General features: G+C 28.4%; 1 protein-coding gene across 3 annotated transcripts; it reads right to left on the bottom strand.

The window, feature by feature from the left end:
* Positions 1 to 79: 79 nt before the first annotated feature.
* Positions 80 to 27,707, bottom strand: LOC126895491 (tetratricopeptide repeat protein 28-like). Of its 3 annotated transcripts, XM_050667422.1 has the most exons (31): positions 27,263 to 27,707; positions 26,621 to 26,695; positions 26,489 to 26,561; positions 26,174 to 26,401; positions 23,287 to 23,528; positions 22,985 to 23,189; positions 17,449 to 17,657; positions 17,200 to 17,385; positions 16,878 to 17,117; positions 16,450 to 16,728; positions 16,090 to 16,318; positions 15,781 to 16,013; positions 14,638 to 14,821; positions 13,386 to 13,492; positions 9,589 to 10,482; positions 9,297 to 9,525; positions 9,130 to 9,238; positions 8,891 to 9,037; positions 8,399 to 8,553; positions 8,157 to 8,328; positions 7,205 to 7,382; positions 7,021 to 7,128; positions 6,279 to 6,539; positions 6,011 to 6,220; positions 4,831 to 4,908; positions 2,789 to 2,942; positions 2,516 to 2,716; positions 2,331 to 2,438; positions 2,024 to 2,238; positions 1,650 to 1,872; positions 80 to 925 (listed from the first exon to the last, which is right to left on the bottom strand). In XM_050667422.1, the coding sequence occupies exons 2-31, from the start codon at positions 26,642 to 26,644 to the stop codon at positions 261 to 263; spliced, it is 6,546 nt and encodes a 2,181-aa protein (XP_050523379.1). In that variant the 5' UTR covers positions 26,645 to 26,695; positions 27,263 to 27,707; the 3' UTR covers positions 80 to 260. The 3 variants fall into 3 exon arrangements, with proteins under 3 accessions (XP_050523379.1, XP_050523376.1, XP_050523378.1); XM_050667419.1 differs by having other exon boundaries at positions 26,174 to 26,561; XM_050667421.1 differs by having other exon boundaries at positions 26,174 to 26,561; positions 27,528 to 27,707.
* Between the last annotated feature and the right edge of the window lie 270 nt (positions 27,708 to 27,977).

Genomic DNA, 27,977 nt, shown 5'->3' with positions numbered 1-27,977 from the left:
AATAAAAAGTACTTTAATTTTGTGTAGCGAAATGGAGTAAAAAACACCGAAGAATTCATTAAACAAAAAATAACAATGATAGTTGAAATTTCAGTTTTTATTTCATTTTTGAACAAACTTAACAAATAATTTCAGTTTCAAATTAAAAAAAAACTTCTTTTGAGAAAAAATAACTATTAATAATTGTAAAACATTCTTATAAATAACAATAATGATTAATAAACATGATTAATAGTAGAATTGTATCAAAAATATATTTGTCATGAATCGCTAACAGGTTTTAATGATAAATCCTGTAATGGAAGTGATGCATACAATTTCTTTTTTAATCTTACACTAGGTTCTTTAACATAGTTGTCTTCTTCCATCAGACTTTCAAAATTTTGTAACTTATTTTTATCATTTCGTTTTTGGTAACTTCCAGTACTAGATTGAGATTCAGCAATTGATCTTCCATCACCTTCATCTCTTTTATTAAGTTCCCCATAAATTGTAGATTCTTGTACATCACTAGAACCAAATTTCTTCAAAACAGATGAAGATAGCCAATTGGATTTAGTTTCTTTTGCTACATTTTTATCCAAGGACAATATTTTTAATAATGATGGTGCTAATCCTAGGCCAATTTTTTGTTCATAATAAACATCAGATATTGTTGGTTTGGAATCATGGTTCAATTTTCGTAACTGTAATGTTTCACCTAGGTTTTGAGGGGTATTTTCTTTAATATTTAATAGTGTTTGCATATCTGATTCATTATCAGAAATATTTAACACTTTTGTTAAATAAACAGACATCTTGGAGTCATTATTTTGATTTAAATTGTTTTCTATAACACTATCATTATTATGAATATTAGTAACGGGTAAAGTAGCATAAGGAATGGAATTTGTACCCCTTCTTAAAATAGTTGAAAGCCCATTTCCTAGAAACATATTTATATATATATAAATATATACAGAGTGATTTTTAAGCATACTACTACCAATTTTTTCATTAAATAATATTAAATTAAATTAAATTAAAACTTCATTAATTTTTATAAACCATTGTAAATGTAAAGTTTATTATAACAAAAAATTATTTATAAGGGTAGATTTTAAAGGTAACTTTTGAAAGTTAAAAGGAACCTATTAATTTTTAATAATTAAATGAAGAGTTGTCTAGATAAAATCTTGACTGATCAGTAACCAGTTTTATATTATTACTTTTTGAGATATAGCATTTGAAGATATAGAGAAGGTAAGGAGCGAGGTAGTGTTTTGTAACAAACTATTTTTACCGTAACATTAAGATAAGAACTCTTTAATGTTGCGCACACCGTTCACCTATAACTAAAAAAGTAATATAAAAAAACTGGTTAACAACCAATCAAAATTTTATTTAGACACTTCTCCATTTAATAATAAAACAATAATAGTCTCTCGTTTATCTTTAGAAAGTAACCCCTAAAATATACCCTTACAAATAATTTTTTCTTATAAATTTACAATTTACAATTATTTATAAAAATAAATTAAATTTTAATCTATACTTGATGAAAAAATGGGGAATAGTATGCTTAATAAACCATCCTGTAAAAAATAATTATTTTTGTGAAAAACTAATTAAATAATTTTAACAGTAAAAAGTGTTTATGAAATGATTACCTTCCCAATCATTTATAGAACTGGCTGAACTTGATGAATCTGGTCTAATTGGTGTTGAATACAAATTTCTAATTTTTGTTTGATGTGCTAGTGCTGTACAAAGAGTATCACTTATTCCAGGAACTGGAGGTGATGGTGTAAATGCAGCATCACTTTCTCCTCCGGCAGTTCCACTTGATCTCCGATTTATAATTGTTGGCACAAGCAAATTTCCACAAGCAGTCTAAATAAAAAAGATCATGAAAATCACAGTTTAAAAACAGGGATGTTATTTGGTGGCGAACAAAATAAGATAATTATTATTTGAAAAAAAAAAGTTCTTTGATGAAAAATTTAGTAGCCTGTTTAAAAACTAAACAATTTACTCCAAGTACCTGAGAAATTTGCACAGAAGCCTCTGAAGCAGTTCTACCATCTGGTTCGCCTCTTTTTCTAACATAACTAGTAAATGCACCTGATCCATTAAGAAAACTAGAAATAGGTCTAGTCATAACTGATAAATCTTTAGGTCGATCATCTTCAATAGTAACTATACTTTCAAGAGAACTTGAAGAACAAATTGATAGACTTTTTGGCACTTCTTGAGTATCTTTTTTAATTAAATAATATATTTTTGTTACTTGATCAGTTAATTAAAATTAAAACTCAATAGTTAGCCTTAAAAAAAATAAAAATTCATACCAAATAAAGCTAACAAAGCTTGATGAACAAATTGGATATAACGTTTATTAATTTGTTTTCCAGTTCGTAATATCACTTCATCTAAATTAACTTCAACTAAATCCAAACCTTAAAACATTTGTCAATGTTTAAATGTAGTATTTCTAAGAATTAATTTAATTTTAAGAATTAATATTATAGTTTACTTAATGATGATAAAAATTCATAACATCCAGAAATTTTCCATAATTTTCCATTTACTGGTATATCAAAGACTTTTTCACTTTCAACATTAAATTTATTACTCAACTGTTCAATAATATTTCGTATTATAGTAATTAAATCATCAATTAATTCAGGTGTTGATATTAATTTTGACATTGCATTAAATGTGACAGTATTAAGTCCTAAATTATATATTAATTAAGATTATAGTATAAATCATGATATTTTTCACTTTTAATGTAATGAGGGCATACCAAGAAGTGCCTGTAAGCTAGAACTACATTGAGTTAACCTATTTTCAGGATCACTTTGAGGGAAAAATACAGAAGACGGAATGCCATTAGCAGCAGGTTCAAAACGAAATCCAACAGACTGTAAAAGCTCTTTCCATCCCGTAACATCACCAACCTTAAAATTTGTTTTTTATTAATTTATTAAATATAAATATATTATTTAATAAGAAAATTAAAAACGAATTGATTAAAACTAGAAAGGATAAAATTGTGTGTATACAAAAAATTCACAGAAAAAAAAAATTATAGTGAAGAGTAAAAATTAAGTATTAATAAATATTAAATAAGTCATATTTTTTTTTTCACAAATGTAATTTACTGAAATTATTAGGGGCAACATCCTCCTATATAGTTATGAAAAAAAAAAACCCAGCACAGTGGAGACGTAGCATATTTGGGTTAAGTATAATGATATCAGTGATTAAAATCACCATCACAAAAAACGCTTCGATGCAAATCTGTAGATAATGTTTAATTTAAAAAAATTGGTGGATTATTATTATAGTATTATTAAAGTATATTACATAAACTTTAATTTAATATATAAAAGGGTCAGTATTTCTGGAACACATTCAAAAATTAAGTTAAAAAATTATAATGATCAATACATTTTTCAAAAAGTTATAGCTTTATAAAGTTAAAAATATAAAAAAGAATTTTTTTTAACTTGGTTGTCCGTTTTCACCATGAAAACAAAAGAAAGTCCCAAATTTTTTTTATTCCTTAATAAAGTACATTACATTAGCTTTAATTTAAGATATATATAAAAGTGTCAGACTTTCCGGAACACTTTCAAAAGTTAATTTTTTGCGAAATAGTTTTGAATCCGCCCTGTGGGTAGAATACGGGTCAGATTTATAAAAAAAATATACAAAATGATAGGTAAATATCTCACGTATCTATAAAAAAAAATTATATTAATTGGTTTATTTTTAAAAAACTTATGGCAATTTTAAATAAAAAAATTGAAAGTTTTCGAAAATGATCGTTTTTTAAATTTGTAATTTTTTTGAAGATTTCCCACATTTACGGGGAACGAGGAAAATTTTTTTTCAATTTTTGATGGTAATGTCTTCGACTAGATACCATTTGTGATTTTTTGATGTATTGTTGAAAGATATCAGTTCGGTGAGAACTGAGAAAAAGTGGTAAGACACAAAAATAATAAAATAAAAACGCATAATGGTAAAATTAATACCTTCTCAGCTTCGCATTGATGCTAATAAGTAGCCTACTTAGTAGGTAGCTTAGTCAGCAACGTATAATGCCTCAGCATGTAGATACCAGGGTTTGATTCCATTATAATGAGCTATGTAGGGTTTTCCTTTATAGTACAATCAATAGCATTTAAAAAGGACATAAAAATTAAAAAATAATAATAGCAAAAGACAATAACCAATACTACTAAACTGTTAAAATACTACACTATATTAGTGTATAGTAAATTTATATAAACAATAAAAATATATCAAACTTATGAAACTATAAATAATTTTATAAAAATTGGATATCCTTAAATATAGTTTTTAAATGAACAAACATGGGGCAGTTAAAAATTATTATTTTAATCATATGAATCTATCTAGTAAAATGTTTACAAGTATTATTAAAAACGAAATATTTGTTCATAAAAATTAAATTATGAATTTTGTAAAATATTCAACTGCTCTAAGTTGATGGTACAACTAAATAATTTTGATAAATAATTTAACTCTTATATTTTATTTTTAACATAACACTTTTGAAAATAGACATTTTCCCCCAGACAATGAAGCAGCCCTTTAGCAAAGACATCGCTAGAAAATACTGTTATTTTTAAAACAGTAATTGTATTAAGTAAAATTATTTTTTTAATCTGTGAATCTTATGCAACATTCTACAGTTTATACTATTATCTATTAATGTTTGATTCATTTTTAAAAGAATAAAAATTACATATTCATATAATATAATATTTAAGTCTACATGAATAGTATAAAATACACTTTTTTAAAAATAAATACCTTATTTTCTATACTTTTTTGAGTAGTATACATAGCATTTTTTTGTCCTCTGTGTATGCGCTGTAATGATTTTTCAACCTGTAATATAAAATAATTTTTTTGAATCAAAATTAATTATAAAACATACTATAATTAACAAAATTTCAATCTATATTTAAAATATTATGATGAACAATGGAATTAAGAAAATTTAAGCAATGATTGAACTATTATGATTTGGCTGTATGGAAATAAAGATAACTCCACTTTTCAAAACTTTTCAAAAAGATAAAAAATTCAGAAATTTTTAACATGTATCTTCACTTACCAGATAATTAAAAAACTACTATACCTAAAAATTATTATTTATACTATTAACTGTAACTATTTTTTTTCTTGTACATATGTAATTGTAATTATCATCTCAATTACAAACAGTAAAAATCTGATTTAAAAAAAAAATGGAGTTATCTTGCTTTTGTACATAGCTCTTCAATTGGTAATCTGAGCCTTCTTATAAAAAATTTTTGCATAAATCTCTCAAATATTTTTGCAAGATAAGATAAATAGGAAATAATTAGTGTGCTTATTAATTATTTAGATTTATTTGTATTATTAATAAGATTAACTTTCTTTTTAGTTTCTAATGAATTTAATAGTTTTTAGTAGTAACAGAAGATCTGGCTTGAGAACTTTTGGTAAAGTTGTTTACATTTTGTGTTCATTTTTGATAGTCGTATTTCTTAAACTTTGTGAGAACACATTTATTTGTTACTCTGCATTTGTCACTGACTATATGTTTACTTTAATTCATCAGGTACCCATGTTTAAAATGTATATGTCTTATTGGTAGTCTTTCAATCATTGTTTGAACATGACTTGTAAATTAAAGAATGTCTACTTTATATATGTTAAATTTAACCAAAATTATTATATTAGATAAGAAAAGTAAGTATATAAAAAAAAAATTTATATTTTATTTGAAAAAGACTATAATCCAAAAAAACAAAGTTGACACCCTTACCAGGCATAAGGGATGAACTTAAAAAGTATTACATAGTTAATAATTCAAGAATAATGTGTAACTAAAGATAATAATAAAAAAAATTTTTTAAATTATTATTATTCTGTAAGTAATTGAGTGGGTTATGATAAAAAAAATCACCCTGTACATATAAGTAAGTATATGTTATATAAATACCAAGTGAAGTGTAACTCTAAGAGCATCCCGACATTTATCAGGACTTTTTAATATTTCACATAATGCTTGACCCATCAAAGCTACTTTGTTTGATAAACGGATGTCAGAACCAATTAAAATATATCCTGCCCAATTGGATGGATGTGAAAAATGCTTTGTATGTTGAAGCGTCTGCATTGCATCGCTTAAAGCTCTACATACTCTTGAGCCCTAAATATTATTTAGATCATTAAAACAAAGCATTTTTGCTAATTAAAACTTTATTTACTTGAAACAAAGCTGAATAAAATGCTCGTAGTAAAATTTTGGCTGCTGTACTTGGAACTGGCCATAAAGATATTAGTATACAATGAGCTCCAGCCATCAGTAAACTGTTAGTCAGATCATGAAGACCTTTAGAAGTAGCCCAACCATCATATGAATGTGACCAACTAAGTACTATTAGTCTTGCATTCAACTTTAAGGATGAAATATCTTCTGCAGTTAATAATATGTCTGACAAATTTATTTCTGCCTCCACAATATTATCCTTTAAAATTATATGTAAAAGTCACTTAAAAAATAAAATTATAATTTTTAATTCAACTTGAACACTACAAAAATAAAAAAAAATTTTCTTATTGATTTTTTAAACTCTTTTTACTGGCTATAATTTAATTTTTACTCATCAATACATCAATACACCATTAAGTATTAGCCATTACAAAATAATGACAACATTAGTAGTAAATTTTATTACCAATGTTGTCATTCTCAGATATCTCACAATTTATAAATTGCTTAAAAAAATATCTATTACTAAAAGATTGTAAATATGATTTAATTGAAAAAGTGCAGATTTTTTTTACTGAAATTCTATATTTAAAAACAATTTGATTAATCTGTTCATCTATAAGTAATTTGATGTACCATAATTATTTTATTTAAAACATTTGGTTGGTTTATATTTAGAAAGTATATGTATCAACATTTTAAATTTAATTTTACATAAGTTAAAATACTTAGATTACATTTTCATCTGGAGACAAAATAATGGCAGATAGATCCCAAAATATGTGAGTTGCTAAATGAATGCATTCTGCTTTAACCAGTTGTTCTAAAATATTACTTTTATTTGCCTAAAATAATTAAAAAAGTAATTTAAATTTTGTTGATATTATTATGTAATATTTTTAGACTATAACTTATTTGTACCTGTTTTTTAATGAATGGTTTAGTCTGTAACATTTCAGCAACCATTGTTGCTTCTTGTTCTGTATGGTGTAATTCACTAATATTAAGATGATCACAAAGGTTCTCTGGAAGTTGTGGATTTCCAACAACAAGTGAAGTAATATTATATGATTCATTAATAATTGCCTTTTTATGGACTCTAAAGTTAAAGAAAAATTTAGTATAAGAATTTTTTTTTTGTTAGTATAGTTCATATAATGGACAATTAAATAACCTATGAATAATTCTTTTCAAAATATTGGAAGTAAATAGTAAAATAAACAAAAATATTATTAAAGTATACATTTTTTCAAGCATTTTAAGGTATAAAATAAAACTTGAAAAATATTTTTCTAATAAAAAATAAAATGTTATTATACAAAATATTATATTCAGTAATTGAACTAGATATTCTCAGTTTTTATTAAAATATAATTGGGGGCTTTTGATTAACATATTTTTTGTACCAATGACCTTTTTTAATTTTTTTTAAATTTTTAAGATAAAAAAAAATGGAGGACAATTTGCGGTTCTATCTATGATAAAAAACCAGGAGCGTGGAGAAGAAAATTCAATTGAGAACTACAAGAAGAGTTGGGACTAGCACCAGTTAATAGCTTTATAACTGGCCAGCAAATACAATGGGTTGGTCATGCAAAATGCAGAATAGAAGAAGAGACAGCTGGATCAGTGCTGAAATGAAAACTTAGAGATCTCACGGGCAGCCTAGATAGAAATGAATGGATACAGTGGAAAGAGATCTCAAGAAAGTAGGAGTATGAGATTGGAGAATGTGAGTTCATAACAGGAAAGAGTGGAGGTAGATTATCATAATCTTTAGTTTTTACCGCCATCATGATGGCAAAAACTCTTAAAAAGAATAAATTCCAGATGAAGAAGAACATAATTAAATGAGTTTTTTAGTAAAAATTACCTTTGGTTTTCTTTTAATTTCATTAATGATGATGTAACAAGTAAAGAAAATTTTTCAGATAGGTATTCAACATTTATTTGGTCAATATCTCTTTTAGGATGTAACATTGAAAATGGTACTAGTAATAAATCATCCTCCAGAACTAACAGAAGTTCTCTTCTGCCAAAACAATCTAATAATAAAAATATAATTTTTTAAAGAAAAATAAATTATTCCAATACTACCTAATCAATATTATTTACCACAGGGTACAAATAAATAATCCTCAAATGGTGCTATTAACAAATCATAAAGCTTGTTTAAACTATCAGGGACCATCCATGATTTCATTTTTTTGGCTCTAATACTACCTGATCTACTAGCAGATCCAACAGTGCTCCCTCCAACACTTCCAACACTAAATCACAAAGAATATTATTGTAAAAACAATAACAAAAATGTATTTTCAAGATTAAAAACTATTGGTTTGGTCCAGAAACTTATTTTTTTAAATATTATTATTGCATTTATTGTATGATTACATAATATTTTTTCAATAAAAATGATATTTAAGTTAAAAATATAATTTTTCTGTTGTCTTAAAAATATTAAGATTTTATGTTTCTACAACAAATTAATTAAAAAAAAAAAAATTACAAAAGTAGCGCTTAATGAGTTTCTGAACCAAGCTGATATTATAGTAAAAGAATTCTGTTCAATTGGCTTATAAAGCGAATAAAAAAAAATGAATTTACCTGAATAAACTACTTAAGCTATAATTACTAGTATTATACAAATGATTCCTGTTGACCATTCTAAGGTAACTGTTTTCATTTTCTTTTATAAATCTATCTTCCAATTCATCTAAATTTGGAGATTCATTTGATTCTGTATCAATTTTTCTAATTTATTGTATTATAAAATAGTAAGAATTAATTTTTTTTTAATTTCTGTATAGTAAAAATTAAAAATCATACTAATATGAGTTACATACATTGGCTGTAGTACATTTATTGTGTTCTTTAATTCTTTTAAATACTGAGTTAATAAATTTTCATTTTTAACATTAGTATGTATTAATGTTTCATTAAACTTTGCAACACCTTAAATTATGCAATTTAAAAATAAAAACATAGCAACATAAATTACAATATTTTTTACCTTTATTTGGTACAAGGAGCCAAGTATATAAACAATCCGATGCCAAGCTAAAATATAGGACTGAAGCTTTTTGTTTATTAACAATATCAAATAGATTATCAATTGAATTTATTTTCATTGATTCTGAAGTTGGTTTAATTTTTCCATGAAGTAAAAATTTATCTCTTATTTTATATTTTTCAGATATTAAGAGTCCTTCTTCATACCTATTTAGTTGAATTAGTACCATCTACAAAATAAAAAATATTATATAATACATAAAATATATTACAATTCATTACAGTTCTTTTACCAAAAGAGCTTGGTAACATTCATGTCTTAAACCAACAATAGACTGATGATTTTCGTAAGTACCCATATTAAGAGCATTATCTAATAAATCAAACGCTTGTTCTAAGTGCCCTCTAGCTGCATCAGTTTGACCATCTGCTAAAAGGGTCATACCAAGTTTAAACCTTATATGCCCTTCTTTATCTGGTTTACTACTCATGTCTAAACTTTGAAGTGCTTGATTTAGGTAAATAACTGCTTGACTTATATGTCCCAATACATGGTGTAATGAACCTAAACTACTAAATGCTGTAGCTTTTGCAAGTTTATCGTCAATCTGACTAGCAATAGATAAGTGTTCTTCTTGATATTTAATAGCTTCATTGAAGTTACCTAAAATTTCTTCTACATTTCCAATATTTCCATATGCTCTACATTGTAATAATGGTTCGCTTAATTCTTTTCCAATTTCCAAGTCTAGTTTATAATAGTGTAAGGCAACACTAGTTTGACCCATCAATTGATGAGCATAACCAAGGGATGAAGCAGCATTTGCTTCAAGATTTCTATTGTTTAGTTCTCGTGCAATTGCTATTTGATTTTGTAAACAAGATACTGCTTGTTGATGATTTCCCATTAATATATTATTTGATCCTAATTCACCGTATGATATTGCTTTCATTTCTAGGTTATTAAGTTCATTAGCAATAACTAATATTTTTTCAAAACAAACTAAACTTTGATCAAGGTACCCAATTTGACGATATGACTGACCAAGACGAATATATGCTTTCTCTAAATCTCTAACATTTTGAAGTTGTACCGCTATAGTCAAAAATTGTTCATGATATTTGACAGCTTCATCAAAGTCTCCTAATGCATGATAACAATCTCCTAGATTGCCGAATGCTCGGCCCTTTAAATAAAATGGACAAATGTATTAAAACTTAAATGTATGTAGTATGCATACAATATTTATGATATTGAAATTACTATAAAAAACTCCTAACTTATAAAATAAAACTACAATTCTAAGGATTAAAATACTAGTAGGACTTCTAAAATTTCAATAGAAAGTTTAATGAAAGATAGTAGCATGAAAACAATATATGCAGAGTGTCTTACCATGTTTGACATCCTCACTAACTTTTGATTCAGAAAATATTTTGTTCTGTTATTTTGTTAAGAGATGGAGGGATATTATTGAATGGAATATGAGGATGGCTGATGTGAGCGTAGATGGGAGATCATGTCAAGTAGAAGTTTAAGATTAGGGTGGCCGACCCCAAATAGTTGGAATTAAGGTGAGGAAAAATAAGAAGAAAGAAATATTTTGTTACTTTTATCAAAAATTTCTTTTTACAGTTTTGGATTATGTTAGAAGCATATTTTAGCTTCAATGCTAAGCTGAGTAGGTAATAATTTTACTATGATGTGTATTTTTTTTATTTTTGTGTCTGTTACCACTTTTCTCAGTTCTCATCCAACCTCTATTATTGTTTATATAAATTTACTATACACTAATATAGTGTAGTATTTTAACAGTTTAGTAGTATGGTTATTGTCTTTTGCTATTATAATTTTAAAACCATGTCCTTTTTAAACACTATAATTTTTTTTTATAGATACCTTAGGTATTTTATTATCATTTGATATATTTTTGTGAACATTTGACCATTTACTTGCCCATAGGAGGGTTTCAATATGGCAACTTTTCATAAAAAATTAACTTTTTCAACTTAACTTTTAAAAGTGTTTCGGAAATACTGACACTTTTATATATAACTTAAATTAAAGCTTATGTAATATACTTTATTATGAAAAAAAAAAATGTCAGACTTTATTTTGTCTTCATGGTGAAAATGGCTACTGAATGCTATTTCTGTGTGAAAATTCTCCATTTTATTTTTTACATTTTTAACTGTATAATGCTATAACTTAGTGAAAAGTGTATGGGTCAACACAATTTTTTTATGAGAAATAATATTTATATCTCTTTTTAATTCGACATACTTTATCTTAATCAGGATATTATTAAGGAAATAGAAGATCATCTAGCTTTTGGTTTAATCCGCCAATTTTTTAAAATTAAACACTTTCTAAAGATTTGCATCGAAGCGNTTATGAGAAATAATATTTATATCTCTTTTTAATTCGACATACTTTATCTTAATCAGGATATTATTAAGGAAATAGAAGATCATGTAGCTTTTGGTTTAATCCGCCAATTTTTTAAAATTAAACACTTTCTAAAGATTTGCATCGAAGCGTTTTTTTTTATAGTGATTTTAATCACTGTCAGATATCATTATACTTGATCCAACTGTGCCGCGACCCCCCTGTGCTGGTTTTTTTTTATTATTACATAAAAAATTTATTCTCTTATTTTTACTTTTTACTCAAAATCAATAAATCAGTAAAATATTGAGGTATTATATAAAGTAAAAAATTCTATGTTCTTTAAAGTTTATATTTATTTAAATTTTACATTAAGATTCTTGTTAGACTATGAGATGCAATTTTTTCTAATGATTAAAATATTATATATACACATTATGTATACACATTTTTTTGGTTTACGTCTTTAAATGTTACAATTTTTTTAAAATTGGATCAATAAAACTATTTATTTTTTTTCATAATCTAACTTTTTAACTTTTCTAATTGCTACTTACACAGAAAAATCTTCTTCTTCTTCCTCACCTTAATCCCAACTACTTGGGGTTGGCCACATTTATCCTTTACTTCCTCTTGACACAATCTCCCACATCATCTACGCTCACATCAGCTGTCTTCATATCGCATTCAATAACACCCCTTCATCTCTTTTTTGGTCTTCCTCTACCTCTTCTTCCTTCAACATTAATTTCTATAACTGTTTTACAGTTTTCGATTCTTTTCTCCTCAAAACATGACCAAACCATCTAAGTCTATTTTCTCTCATCTTATCTACAATTGACGCCATACCTGTACTCCCTCTTATATGCTCGTTCCTTATTCTATCTTTTCTAGTCACTCCACTCATCCATCGAAGCATTCTTATCTCTGCTACACTCATTCTCTGCTCTACTTTCTTATCAACTGTCCAACATTCTGAACCATGCATCATAGCTAGCCTCACTACAGTCTTGTAGAATCTACCTTTCAGTCTCATTAGAATTCTTTTATTGCATGAGACGCCAGACACTTATCTCTACTTCAACCACCCACACTTAATTCTTTGTCTTACATCCTCGTCAATACCATCACTGTTTTGCACAATTGACCCTAAATACTTAAAACTTTCCACCTCTCCAATCACGTCCTCGCCTATTGTCACTGATCTTCTCATTTCACCTACATCGTGTTCTCCTTTGTCAAACTCGTACTCTAAATACTCTGTCTTACTTTTATTTATTCTTAAACCCTTTTCTTTAAGAGCTGATCTCCACACCTCTAGCCTATATTAAAGTTTTTTACTATGTGATTTTTTTTTTTAAGGCTCTCATTTATTTTCTTAGCTCTCACTTGACCAACTTTTTTTAACAATATATCAAATAATCACAACTAATACACTCAATTGAGTAATTTTTTTAACAACATTTTGATTAGTTTTTTTAGTTAAAATAGATCATTAAAATGAATTCACTTCTGCATATTTCAATTGTAGAATCTTTTAAAACACCAAAAGTTACTTAGAAATGATTACTATTTAAGTGATCTATTACAATAAAAATGCAAAAAAAATATGATAAGGTATTCACCTTATATAGTATAAATAAAATTATAATAAATATTTTTTTTAATTCAATAAGACTTAAAAATAACACAATGACATACTTTATCTGTTGAAGATGAGAGATTTGACAGTTGTTCTAAAGTAGCTAGCTGTTGTTCAAAATAACCAATGGCTTCTTCATACAATCCAATATTCATTCTAGCTATACCTAAAATATAAAATTAATAATTATTTAATCTAGTAGAATTTTCAATACCCCTTATATCGAAATGAAATTTATCTTACTTCATAATTATTATCCAATACATACAAATAATATATAGATTAGGGTGGCCCTCAAAAATCAAATGTCTCTTTTTTTTTTTTAATACTCAAAAAAATGAGCTGTGCAATATTTGGAATTAATCCATTAGATTGACCCGTAGCCCTGGTTGAGTTGATGAGGCAAATTTAATAAAAATAACTGATCTATGTCTCATTAATTTTTTTTCGCTTAACTTAGAATTATGAAAGCAAAATTCAAGTAAAGAAAATTTTACAAGAAATTAAAAAATAAAAACTTCAGCTTTATTTTGTTAATAAATAGTCCACAAAAACACTTCATACAGTAAAAAACATGTAAAAGTCTTAAAAATATGTTATAACCAATTTGTTATTTTTATTTTATTATTTGGAAAACACTTATTCTTTAAAAAATTAATAGTTTAATTTTTTATGCCAAGTACGATAATTATACTAGATGGGCCCTCCTAATATGGATTGTTCTAAATTACTGTATTCTACAATATTATGTAATTAAATAACCTTTTTGATATAGAAAATAACTAATTTTTAACATACTATAACAGATTAATAATTAATGGGGTAAAATAAATATAGTTGCAATGATTTTTACTAATAGAATTCTAAAAAACAAAAAAATTATCTACATAAAATTGTATTTTTTAGAACTTATTCTTATATTTATGTGAATTTAAAATTTCAATAGATTTGAAAAAGTGAGTGTCTTATTTATAATCAAACACCCAGTATTATATATTTTTTAACTTAAATAAAAATTGCAATAGCTTAAAGCAAAACCATACAAAATATGCATTACAACTAAATTTAAACAAACATTTTACAGCACCCTTGAAAAGTATCTAGTTGAACTCAGATTGGTACTTCTTCATGTAAATACAAATATTTTTTAGTAAAGAGTTGAAATTAATAAAGGGCTTAAAATAAATATGACAAAGAAGTAGTAAAATGTAAAAGAATTTTTATTGCTTGTAACAATTGATTTATTTTCTCAATTATTGAACACTCTTTATAATAAAATAGCTATGTATCTATAAGTAATAAATTATTTACCAAGGTTTCCATAGACTTCAGCTTCAATAGTATTATCTCTTAATTCTTTTGATCTTTCAAGTTGTAATTGGTAACATTTTATAGCATTTGTATAATTTCTAAGGGACATATAAACAGCACCAAGATGACCATGTGCACAACACTCTCCTTTCAAATCACCAATTTCTTCTCTTAAAGCTAATTCCTATAATTAATAATTGTTTATATGTTGTATATCATACATTTTATGTAATCAAATGCCCATATTTTAATACTTTTTTTAATATTCTAAAGGGGGCCATAATGAGAGCTTGCATGTGGCGTCCTCTACATAGCGATATAACTCAGACTAGGATATATCACTAACAAATTTCACCACCACCCAGCGAATTAAGATGCTTACCCAAAATGTCCCTTTTCAGGGCCACTCAGCATTGACAGTTAACCGACGGTCAACACTGAAGGACTATCTAGTCCCAAAGAACTAATACTATAAGAACTATTACACCTCCTCCAAATACCAACCACTAAACTTGCCACTATTCTAGCTGTACACAGTATTAATTATAATTTGTATTTATCACAATTTGTGATCACATCTCATATACTACTTGAGTAGGACAGATTAAATTTAAAAGTAATATATTGTTATGGATAGAATATTACATTTATTGTAAATCATTTTATATCAAAAAACAGATGATAGTAAGCAAAAAATATGTTTGATAATTTTTAGTAATATTTATCTTATAATTTTAATTATTTTATAAATTGTTAAAGAAAAATTTATAAATTTGTTACACTAAGCCCAAAAAAGAAAAAAATGACTTGGAATACTTATTAAAAATACTTTTATTTTTTAAAATATATGAAATATATTGAAATATGAACAATATACAAAAATTATTATACAAATAAATATTAGTTCAAAGTTTTGTTTAAATATTTAAAAAATCTATATTTAACTTAACAAAATAAATAATTTGAGTAATAGATCTACTAAATATTACTCTTTACTACTTTTTTGTAAATTTTTAATGAATAATAAATTTAATTTAATGAAAAATATCATGTAGCAATATTGAAAATGAACCAAAAAAGAATTAAACCGAGTTTATTTAAATTTGAACACTTTAATTATAAAATCATTAGAAAACAGTTTACTTGACAATGGTAGGAAAGAGCTTTTTCATAGCACTTAATGTGCCTGTAAGCTAGTCCTAGTGAACTACAAGCAGCTGCTTCAATATTTAAATTTTTTATTTGTCTGGCTAATGTTAATTGACTATGATACATTTTTAAAGCTTCATCTGAATTGTTAATTTTAATTAGAATATCTCCAATATTACCTAACGCTCGTAATTTTGATTGGACATTTTTGGTTGTGTGAGATATAGCTGCAATTTTAATATTTAACATAAATAAAATATATTATAAACACTAACATTTTTTTAATAACTAATTTTACTTCACCTAAAAAGCATTTTTGACAATCTAATGAAATTTCTAAATTTCCTAGTGCTAAATGAGCTAATCCTAAGTTACAATATGCTCTGGCCATATTAATTTTATCATACAAATCTTTTGCTAATGATAAATCTTGATCATAATAACGTATAGCTTCACGATAATTACCCAAACAATAATGAGCATATCCCAAAAAATGACAAGCTTTTGCTTCACCTTCAATGTCGTGTAATTCCTAATCAAACAGAGTTATAAAAGATAATTCATTAAGTGGCATTTATACAGATTAAGATATATATAAATAATATAAAAATCATCAATAAAAAATTTAAAAAATTGATAATATATATTTTTAATGATTATTACTTGAGATAACATTAAATAATTTTCATAATAAGGAATAGCTTGAACAAAATCATTTCTAGTGCTTAAACAATTTGCTAAATTTAGTAAGGCACATGCTTCTCCAGCAGTATCTTTTAAATCTCTAGCTATATTTAAGTGAGCTTTATAATGTAAAACAGCCATGTCAAATGCTCCAAGAGATTGATAGGCAACAGCTAAATTTCCATGAGTAGAAGCTTCAGCACTTCTATCTTTAACTTCTTTAGAGATAATTAATTCTTGCTTGTGATACTCTATTGCCTAAATTATATTAAAATATTTTATTTTGATTATATATTGAATAACAACTGTTTTTTGGGTATTTAACAGATAAGTAAAAAATTTTTTTCAATACTTCTGTTTCTATTTTATAAAATAACAAAAATTGTAAAAATATTTTTTAATTTTACCTGTTTATAATAACCCATGGCACTGTAGGCATTTCCAATATTTCCAAAAGCTCTACCCATAGCAGCACGATCATGTAATGTTTTAGCAATATTTAAATGAGCATGATGAAGTTTTAATGCAGATTCATGTGCCCCAAGTAGTTGATATACAATACCTAAATTAGAGCATGCTCTTCCTTCTCCAATTTTGTCATGTGTATTTAAAGCCATGTCTAACTGTCTTTCATGCCAATGTTTTGCCTAAATTAAAAAAATAAAATTCATACAAATATTAATAAGTTGACCAAGTTTTATTTAACTCATTGAATATTTTTAAACTTACTTGGGTATAATTACCAGCACATCTGGCAGCATGACCAAGTCCTGCATATGCTCTTGCTTCAATTATTTTATCTCCTAATTCCTGTGCGAGTCTTAAAACATTTTCATGATATGAAATAGCTAGTGAAAAATTTCTCCGATAATGATAGGATGAGCCTAAATTGCTATTAGCACGAGCTTCTTCTACCTTATTGGAAATTAATTTTTAATACTAACAAATACATTTATCTAAAAGCAATAAATAATATACTTTATTTCCAAGCTTTTTTGACAACTTCAAATGTTGCATATGACAATCTAGTGCACTTTCAAATTCTCCCATAGCTAAATAAACAGCACCAACATTTCCAATTTCTCTAGCTTCTTGAAGAACATCTCCAATTTGTTTAACCAATTGCACACATTGTTTGTGTGATGCTAATGCATTAGGATAATCACCAATAGCTGTATATACATGACCTAAAATTTATTATTTAACTTTTACTAAAGACTCTATTAACATACATATTAAAATTGCATCTATTAAGTAACATAAACAAAAATTAGGGAAGTTAATTTTAAAACAATTTTTCTTGCTTTTTTTGAACTATAAGTGCCTTTAAATTAGCAATAATTAAAATCATGAGACATTATAAAGCCAAGTACGGTTAGAAATTATTGCCTTCTTATGCTCTCATTAAATTTAATATTATTCTTTGTATATGGGACCAAATGAAGTGCCAGTAGAAGTATGAAAAATATTAGGTGGTGTTGGCATAAGGTGGTTGAAGGAACTTTTAAATAAAATCTTATTAGAAGGGAAAATTCCAAATGAATGGAGGAATAGTATTGTGGTGCCGATATTTAAAGGTAAAGGTTACATACAGGAGTGTGAAAATTATAGAGGCATAAAGCTTATGAGCATAGTATGAAAATTTGGAAAAAGGTAATAAATAAGAGAATAAGAAATGAGACACTGGTATCTAAAAACCAGTTTGGATTTATGCCTGGTAAGTTAACAATTTTTTTTTTCTACTAAAGGTCTTGCCTTGTCGTTTACCAATGGTATATCTTGGGGAAATTAAGTGCAGTGGTTTCCCATTGCTTTCTGCACTGGGAACATGGTGCTTTTTTGCCACCGTATAAGCACAAATATGGTCACCCATCTGTTCACCTACAGCAGTAGGCGCGGCTTAACACTAGAGTTTTGTCAGTAACTAGAGTGACCATCGCGCCACACCACGCGTATAAGCCAACAATGGAGCCAGTATTTTGTGTGAAACAACTAATAGAAAAGAAGAAAAATCTGTGCATGATATTTATAGATTTGGAGAAAGCGTATGATAGAGTACCGAGAGAGATTTTAAAGTGGGCATTAATAAGAAAAAGAGTCCCGAAAAGGTACATTAATATAATAGAAGATATGTATGATGGCACTTGTACCAGGATAAAAAGCGTAGTAGGAGTAACAGAAGGTTTTCGGATAAGAGTAGGAGTGCACCAAGGTTTTGCTTTAAGCCCTTACTTATTCTCTATAGTGATGGATAAAATTATTAGAGAAATACATGGAGAAGTGCAGTGGAGCAAGTTGTTTCCTGATGATATAGTGTTAATAGGAGAAAATAGGGAGGAAATTAATCAAAGGCTAGAGGTGTGGAGATCAGCTCTTAAAGAAAAGGGTTTAAGAATAAATAAAAGTAAGACAGAGTATTTAGAGTACGAGTTTGACAAAGGAGAACATGATGTAGGTGAAATGAGAAGAACAGTGACAATAGGCGAGGACGTGATTGGAGAGGTGGAAAGTTTTAAGTATTTAGGGTCAGTTGTGCAAAACAGTGATGGCATTGACGAGGATGTAAAACAAAGAATTAAGTGTCGGAGGTTGAAGTAGAGAAAAATCCACGCGATTTTTAAATTTTGAAAATTTTTTTTTGAGGTTTCCTCCATTTACGGGGAACAAGGGAAATTTTTTCAATTTTAGAGGGTAATGTCTTCAACTAGATACGTTTAGTGATCTTTTGACGTATCATTGAAAGAAATCGGTTCGGTGAGAGCTGAAAAAATGGTGACACACAAAAAAAAAAAACACATCATAGTAAAAACCAATACCTTCTCAACTTCGCATCAAAGCTAGTTTTAGTTTAAGTTTTAGTTATTATTGAGGTGGACATAATGCCCATGCACTCAGACCTGTTGGTCCATTGTGCGCACCTCATACCGAATTGTTTTGATTCGGTTTACCCACCTAAGTGTTATCACCAAAGTGTTAATACATTACCAACCATAAAGTCACCTCTAAAGATGACCAAAGAGTCCTGTCTTTCTGGCGAAATTAAGTATCTCTCTGGGTTTTAGGTTTTTAATATCCTCTTTTTCAGGAAATGGTTTATTCAAGTAGTTTGATCTTAGTGTGGACAAGGCTTCACATTCGCACATGATGTGAAATGAGTCTTCCTCTTCTACTCCACACTTCCTGCACAATGGTGATTCCGATACCCCCATTGCGTTAAGATGCTTAAGCAGGTGACCATGTCCTGTCAGTAGACCAGTCAGGGTGCTTATTTGATGTCTAGTCATGCTATTAAGATCACCCAGCAATAAACCAGGGGTCTTGATAAACATTTTAGATTGTCTAGGTACTACCAAGTACTTCCAGATTTTCCTGTGTTGTTCTCTGCACCAATTCTTGGGTAACGCTTTGAGCGATTGCTCAGTGAGCCCTACCACTGGTTCTGGTCCAACATAGGTGTTCTCTGCTCCTTTCCTGGCTAGAAAGTCAGCATTCTCATTTCCAGTGACACCGTTGTGTCCCGGTACCCACGCTAGTGTAACTTTGTTGAACCTCGATAGTGATTCTAAAGTTTCCCTGCATTCGAGGACCAGCTTTGAATTCACCTGATCGTTACAGAGTGCTTTCAAAGCCGCTTGACTATCACTTAAGATAGTTATCTTCCTATTTTTGTATACCAGCAGGTTCTGAGCCCCTACCAGTATCGCCATCACCTCTGCTTGGAAAACAGAGGGTGTTGTGCCCAATGACATACTGACATTTATTCGTGGCTTTAAGCCCCAAATTCCAGCACCTACCTTTCCTGATTTTTTGGATCCATCTGTATATATCACAAATCCTCCTTTGTCAGTCAGGTGGTTAATATTCCATTCTATACGTGTAGTGATCTCCACTTTGTAGGGAATGTTATTCTTAAGAACCGGTTTGATATAGTCCAAGGGGTATTCTAAAAAGCCCTTGTCTATCTCTTTTAGTATTTTACCATGTTCTGTTGTATCACTCTCCAAAGTCCACATACCTAAGTTGTGGAATCTTAGTGCTGTAGCTTTGGCGTGAGCTTTCACCTCTAGATGCAGAGGAGGCAATCCAATTAGTGCCTCTAATGCGACCGTTGGTGTAGTTCTTAATGCTCCAGTGATGGCAATAGCAGCCATTCTCTGTATGCGACTAAGTTCTTTCCTAGCTGTAATGAGTGCTGTTCTGGTCCACCAGACCAGGGCACCGTACAATATCATAGGTTTAATCACTGACGTGTACAACCAATACATAACTCTTGGTTTAAGACCCCATGTCTTTCCCAAGGCTCTGCTGCAAGTCCACAATGTGGTCATTGCTTTTTTGATTCTTGACTCAACATGTGATTTCCATTTTAGCTTACTATCCAAGATAATACCTAAGTATTTTACTTCTGATTTTAAGCTAATTTCTTGTCCATTCAGAGTAAGAGTGTCCAGGTTGTCTAGTCCTATTCTCTTTCTAGTGAACATAACAACCTCTGCTTTATTTGGATTAACAGATAGACCGTACTTACTACACCATATCTGTATAGTGTTAAGTCTCTGTTGTGCTAAGTCAATAATAGTGTCTGGGAATTTACCCACCACTGTTATAACCAAGTCATCCGCATAGGCTTGTGTATAACAATATTTGTTTAACTCTCTAATAAGCGAGTCCAATACTAGACACCATAGCAAGGGGGATAGAACCCCGCCTTGTGGGCATCCCTGTTTGACACTCTTGATTACTTTGGTCTCATTGAGCTGTCCCAAAATGGAGCGTTCCTTAAGCATGGATTCTATCCACTTAATAATAAGTGGTTCTATTCCACGCTGTTGTGCAGATTCACACATAGCATCGAAGGGAGTATTGTCAAAAGCCCCTTCGATGTCCAGGAATATACCTACTGCATACATTTTATTCTCTACAGCTTTCCCTATCTTAGTAGTTAAGCAGTGTAGAGCTGTATCAGTAGATTTCCCCGTTTGATACGCATGTTGGTTTTCATGTAAAGGGTTCTCCTTAAGAGGCCCCTCCTTGATGTACCTATCAATAAGTTTCTCCATAGTCTTAAGAAGAAAAGAAGTAAGACTTATTGGTCTGTAGGATTTTGCTTCATAATAGTTAGTGCGGTTAGGTTTGGGTATAAACACTACCCTAACCTTACGCCAGCTTTCTGGTTGATAACCATAGGCAAGGCATGCCCTAAATATTTTGCAGAGATGGGGGACGATTATCTCTAACCCTTCTTGCAGAAGTGCAGGGAAAATTTCGTCACAGCCTGCAGCTTTAAAACTGCCAAAGGCTTTTATTGCCCATCTTATTCCACTTGGGGTTATCACTTTCCTGGTTAGTCTCCAATCAGCACAGGTCACACGTTTGTCCTGTGCATCATGTTCCTGTTCTCTGTTGTTAATTGTAGAGTCAGGAAAATGTGTGTTCATCAAATGTGATAATGTTTCATTATCATTATTGGTGAACATTCCGTCTGGCAGTAGTATTGCCTCGACAGTTTTGTTTGGTCCATTCCTTAGTGATCGCAGAAGTCTAGTTGCTATAGGGAGTTGTTGTATATCCCCACAGAACTTCTTCCAGCTTTCTCTTTTGGACTTTTTCAATGCAGATTTGTAGTTCCTTTGGGCGTCCTTATAGGATTCCCAGTGTTGTTCCAAACCTGATTTCATTGCTTTATTTAAGAGCTTACGTGAACTCTTTCTTAATTTAGACAGGTTAGCATTCCACCAAGCTACACCCTGCCCTGTACCTTTCCTTTCTATTAAAGGACAGTTTTCTTTGTAAGCTGAGACAATGGAGTCCTGTAACATATTTACAGCCCTTTCAGTACTCTGTCTCGACCCCAATCTAAACTGTAGGTTAATCAGGTCACGAGAGAGATCTGCCCTGTATTTGTCCCAGTTTGTTCTTTTCGGGTTCCTATAGTACTCCGTCTCAACTTTGTTAATTTCCAAAGTGAATCGTAAGTGCCTATGATCAGAAAGAGAAGGTTCGGAGGACACTTTCCACCCTTTTATCTTTTGAAGTAACCCTTTTGAACAAACTGTTAGATCAATGACTTCCTGCCTGTTCCTGATAACAAAAGTAGGTTCACTACCTCTATTCAGTATACTTAGGTCTGTAGTCAGCAATAGATCCATTATAACCTCTCCTCTTTGGTTTTGAGGTTTCCTCCATTTACGGGGAACAAGGGAAATTTTTTCAATTTTAGAGGGTAATGTCTTCAACTAGATACGTTTAGTGATCTTTTGACGTATCATTGAAAGAAATCGGTTCGGTGAGAGCTGAAAAAATGGTGACACACAAAAAAAAAAAACACATCATAGTAAAAACCAATACCTTCTCAACTTCGCATCAAAGCTAAGAGTGTTATCTAAAATCTAGTTATTTATTATCAAAATAAATTATTTTAAGAGAAAATTTTAAGTAATAACTAAATATTAAAATTAGATTAATTGAAACTTTCTTTAATTTTATTTTTATAATATATTTTATGAGTACAAACCTAAACTAGTAAGTGCAGATGCAGCAGTTTTCATCTCTCTTGCTTTCATTGCAAATACTAACTGATACCTATGTGCAGTCAAAGCTTCTTTATAACTGCCTTTGCTAAAATAAGCTGACCCTAAATTACCATGTGCTCGACTTTCTCCTGCAATATCTTTTAAAGATTTAGCAATTATTAAGTCTTGCTGCATGTACCCAATTGCCTTAACATAAAAAATAGGTAATTTTTAATCATTTTCAAATAGTTATATTTATTAATCTTTATAATAAAATAGAAATTAAACAAAAAAAATTTCATACTTTATCCAAAGAATTTAATGCCCAATAAGCTGAAGATAAAGCAGAAAACACTGATCCTCTTAATTTTGCACTATTTGTACCAATTCTTAAGGCAGATTCTAAAACAACAACAGCTACCGAGTATTGGCCAACTGCTAATAATTCTTGACCTATCACAGACATAACAAGAAATGGAGATCTATCTAAAGTCATTCCATTTTGATTAATGTTTCGAAGTTGTTCAAAAGTTGGTTCTAAAACATCTACAACAAAATTCTAAAAGTTATAATTTATCATAAAATTCAACTTCGAATTATATTATAAAAATATTAATCACTAACATGGATGAAGTTTTAAAAAAATCAAAGTTTTGTTGGGTTCAATACACAATAGAGCATATTGCTAGGTAATCCTTAGTAAACTGTATCAACATTTAACCAAAATGAGATTTTGCATTAAAACTATATAAAATCTCCTTATGTTTATTTTCATTAATAAATGAGGTAGCTTCACAAAGTTATATAAAGTATAATCCTAAACAAAAATACAATACTAAACTCTCCTTGCACTTTGTTGTGAAAGGCACTCTTTTCAATTAAAAAACTTTTATCATGACATATAATTTTATTACGTATCTCATGATTTACTATAAAAGAGCTAAGGGACTTCTAAGCCGTGCTGTATCATTTACTATCAATCAAGCTTTTAGTCTGGTTGTTTCTCTCCTTGTGATCACACTTAAGTGGTCAGTTTAGATCTCTTGTTTTTTTTTAGTTTATCATTGTGTGATTTTCTAACTCTTAACTTATGACTTGGTGTCTCACTATTTAAATCAATTTATAACTCAGCTTAGAACATACCTTAGTTAAAATAACTAACATTTAGCTTACAATATATGTGCTTATATAATTTTTAATATTTTATTTTAAATTGATAATCCTTATTTACCACCTACATGGAAAAGCTAATTTACATTTCCATTATAAATCATTGTCTTCTATCAAAGGATATCAGGTAAGAGTAGTTTTAACATACTAACTACAATAATTAAGTAATAATCAGGAAAATGCATTTATACATAATCAACTAAATTTTTCTTTTGCTTAATATCCATTTCAATATTACCTCTCTTTCTTTCTCTTATTTTTGGTTATTACACTAAAAAAACCCAGCACAGTAGTGACGTGGCATAGTTGGATCAAGTATAATGATATCTAACAGTGATTAAAATCACTATAAAAAAAAACGCTTCGATGCAAATCTTTAGAGTGTTTAATTTTAAAAAATTGGTGGATTAAACCAAAAGCTACATGATCTTCTATTTCCTTAATAATATCCAGATTAAGATAAAGTATGCCGAATTAAAAAGGGATATAAATATTATTTCTCATAAAAAATTGTCTTGATCCATACATTTTTCAATAAGTTATAGCATTATACAGTTAAAAATGTAAAAAATAAAATCGAGAATTTTCATACTAAAATAGCATTTGGTAGCCATTTTCACCGTGAAGACAAAATAAAGTACGAAATTTTTTTTTTTCGTAATAAAGTACATTACATTATCTTTAATTTAAAATATATATAAAAGTGTCAGACTTTCCGGAACATTTTCAAAAGTAAACTGTAAAAGTAAATTTTTTGTGAAAAAGTTGTCATTTTAAATCCCCCCTGTGGGCAGATAAAGGGTCAGATTTATAAAAAAAATATACCAAATGATAAGTAAAGACATCAAACATCTATATAATAAAAAAAATTTACTGATCCATTAATTTTCCAAAAAGTTCAAAATATAAAAATGAATTATTTTACAAATATCGTAATTTTGATGTCTATTTTCACCACGAAGACAAGTCCAGATGTCAAATTTTTTTTTTCCATAATAAAGTATATTAAATTACCTTTAATTTAAGATATATATAAAATTGTCAATTTCGGAACACTTTCAAAAGTTAAGTTGAAAAAGTTCTACTTTCTATATGCATTTTTCAGATTTTAACCCCCCTCGCATATAAGGAAATAGTCTGATTTAACAAAAAAGTATGTCGAATGAAAGATGTATATAAATACTACTTCTCATGAAAAAATTGTATTGATCCATACATTTTTTAAAAAGTTATAGCATTTTAAAATAAAAAATGTAAAAAATAAAGTCCAGAGGTCAAATTTTTTTTTTTCCATAATAAAGTACATTACATTAGCTTTAATTTAAGATATATATAAAAGTGTCAGACCTTCCGGAATACTTTTAAAAGTTAAGTTGAAAATGATAATTTTTCGTAAAAAAGTTGTCATTTGAAATTCTCTCCTGTGGGCAGGTAAAGGGACAGATTTATAAAAAAAATATACCAAATGATAGGTAAGGACATTATGCATCTATAAGAATTTGGTTAGAAAAAAATTTATATTGATTTGGCCATTTTTAAAAAATTTATGGCAATTTTAAGTAAAAAAAAATTTCCAAAATTTCCAAAATTAATGATTTTTAAATTTGTAATTTTTTTGGAGGTTTCCCCCATTTACGGGGAACGAAGGAAATTTTTTTAATTTTTGAGGGTAATGTCTTCGACTAGATACAATTTGTGATCTTTTGACATATCATTGAAAGAAATCCGTTTGGTGAGAGCAGAGAAAAAGTGGTAACAGACACAAAAAAAAAAAAAACACATCATAGTAAAACCAATANAAAAAAAAAAAAAAAAAAACACATCATAGTAAAACCAATATCTTCTCAGCTTCGCATCGAAGCTAATATCAGTCTTTAGATATTTTTAGGGGTTATACAAATATACTTTAGCAATTGAAAAATTTTGTAAGGAGATATGCTTATAACCTATATACCTTGTAGCTCTGTGTTACATAATTGCAAACACTTTAAGAATATAATATTCAGTAGAAAGACTTTAACCTTTTAAGGGAGATTTAATGGAAGCTTCAATTAGACCTCCCAAAAGTTGAGTAGAGTTTGTATCAATTGATAATCCTGTGCTAAAAACTGCTAAAGCATCTCCATGTCTTCCTAAGCATTGTAAAGCAACGCCTTCTCGGTAATGAGCTTTAGGCCAAGTAGGGTTCAATTTCCGAGCACATGTAGCATCATGTAAAGCTTCATTAAATCTTCCAGTTTTGAGTAATGCTGCAGAACGATTGGAATATAATATATGATTATTGGGATAATGACATAAAGCTTCTGTATAAAGTTGAATAGCACGATCATAATCACCGGATTCACAAGCTGCATTAGATTCTCGAACTTTTTCCATAAAATCTTCACTTGTTTCAGTTTCATGTTCTATCTAAAGATAATGAATATTGTGAAGAATTTTAAAATTTTGAATAATTTTGATAGAGTTACCTCAGATGAATCTCTTTGTGGCATTATTCTAACATAATTTTGTAGTTAGATTATCCAAATCATTAAAAACATTATCTATAATCATTTTGAGTACAAAATTTATATTATAAAAAAATAAATAAAAAGTTACTTATTACTACATATCCATTTAAGATGAAATATAATGCCTAAATTATGTAGATTGATCAAATCTACTAGGTATTATTTAATATGGTCGAGAAAAAAATAAAAGATTGAAATAGCATCTCTTTTTTGCAGTCTTAAGACTGATTTAATTAAGAATTTTTATAAAATGATAGCAAACTTTAAAATAACTTATCAAAAGGTAAAAATCAAACATCTAATGTTACACTAGATGGTTTAAAAATTAAACTTGATTGCATTCAAAAAAATACATATTCAATAATTTCAATTGGTTTTTTTGCTTAACTCGTTACAATGCCTATCATAGGAAGTAATGCTATTTATTATAAACAATTATAATATTAATAGTTTTTTCAACAAGGACTAATTTATAGTAACAATTTCATATTGTGAGATTTTTTTTTTATAAACTTTAAGCATATTTTTTAATTTTTCCAAATTTAAAATAAAAAAATATTTTTATAAAACTATAAATTATTAATGATTTCGTGTACTCACAGAATTGCCAATTCTTCAAAATGAGTATAAATATAATTCAAAAACATTTTACAAAATATTAGGAAAACAAAAATGTAATTTAAATTGAGAGACTTAAACGAAGTTAGTAACAACACGAAACACTTTCATATTTCAGTCAATTAACAGTTCAATTATTAAAGTACATAAAAAATAATAAGATGTTCAATAAAGCGACCCGTAAATCAGAAATATCATAATTGGAAGAATATATGTTATATGCTATATTAAAAAGTATAATGTTTACATGTTACTACTGTTAGAGCCTGTAATCTCATTTCAGTCTATAGAACCGCCTGTAAAATTCACCCGACATCAACCAGGAGCACTGTGCTTCTAGGCTGGTGAAATGTAGTGGAGGAAGTAAACAGGTATGGAATATAGGCGGAAATTTTGTATACTATTTTGTTTTTATGAACACTGCGCGCAACAGGCACGAATCCGCACTGGTCGCTGCATTCCAATGTCAGCCATTTTGGAATGCGGTCGACTGACCCCGCAAACGGATCCTCCCTTTAACCTTGATTTGCTCAAGAAAAGATCCGACAAATTTTATATAGCGAATATACTTATTATCCACTAAAGCAACAAGTCATTAATTTAAATATCTTATTAAGATCGTTGGAACTGATATCTCTGAGAAGCCGTAATATGCGCTGCTTAGCAGAATTTTGATATAATTACTAAGTGATTGCTT

Source organism: Daktulosphaira vitifoliae, unplaced genomic scaffold (assembly GCF_025091365.1).
Source record: "Daktulosphaira vitifoliae isolate Bord-2020 unplaced genomic scaffold, ASM2509136v1 Scaffold_1, whole genome shotgun sequence".
Lineage (NCBI taxonomy): Eukaryota > Metazoa > Arthropoda > Insecta > Hemiptera > Phylloxeridae > Daktulosphaira > Daktulosphaira vitifoliae.
The sequence above is the reverse complement of the archived record's forward strand: the minus strand, read 5'-3'. Positions and strand labels throughout refer to the sequence as shown.

Coding starts and splice junctions, on each gene's coding strand:
- LOC126895491 (XM_050667419.1), bottom strand. CDS start 26,644: ATGCCACAAAGAGATTCATCTGAG. Junction 9,239..9,296: donor GCTCCTTGTACCAAATAAAG/GTAAAAAATATT, acceptor GCATAATTTAAG/GTGTTGCAAAGTTTAATGAA. Junction 8,329..8,398: donor TTATTTATTTGTACCCTGTG/GTAAATAATATT, acceptor TTTTATTATTAG/ATTGTTTTGGCAGAAGAGAA.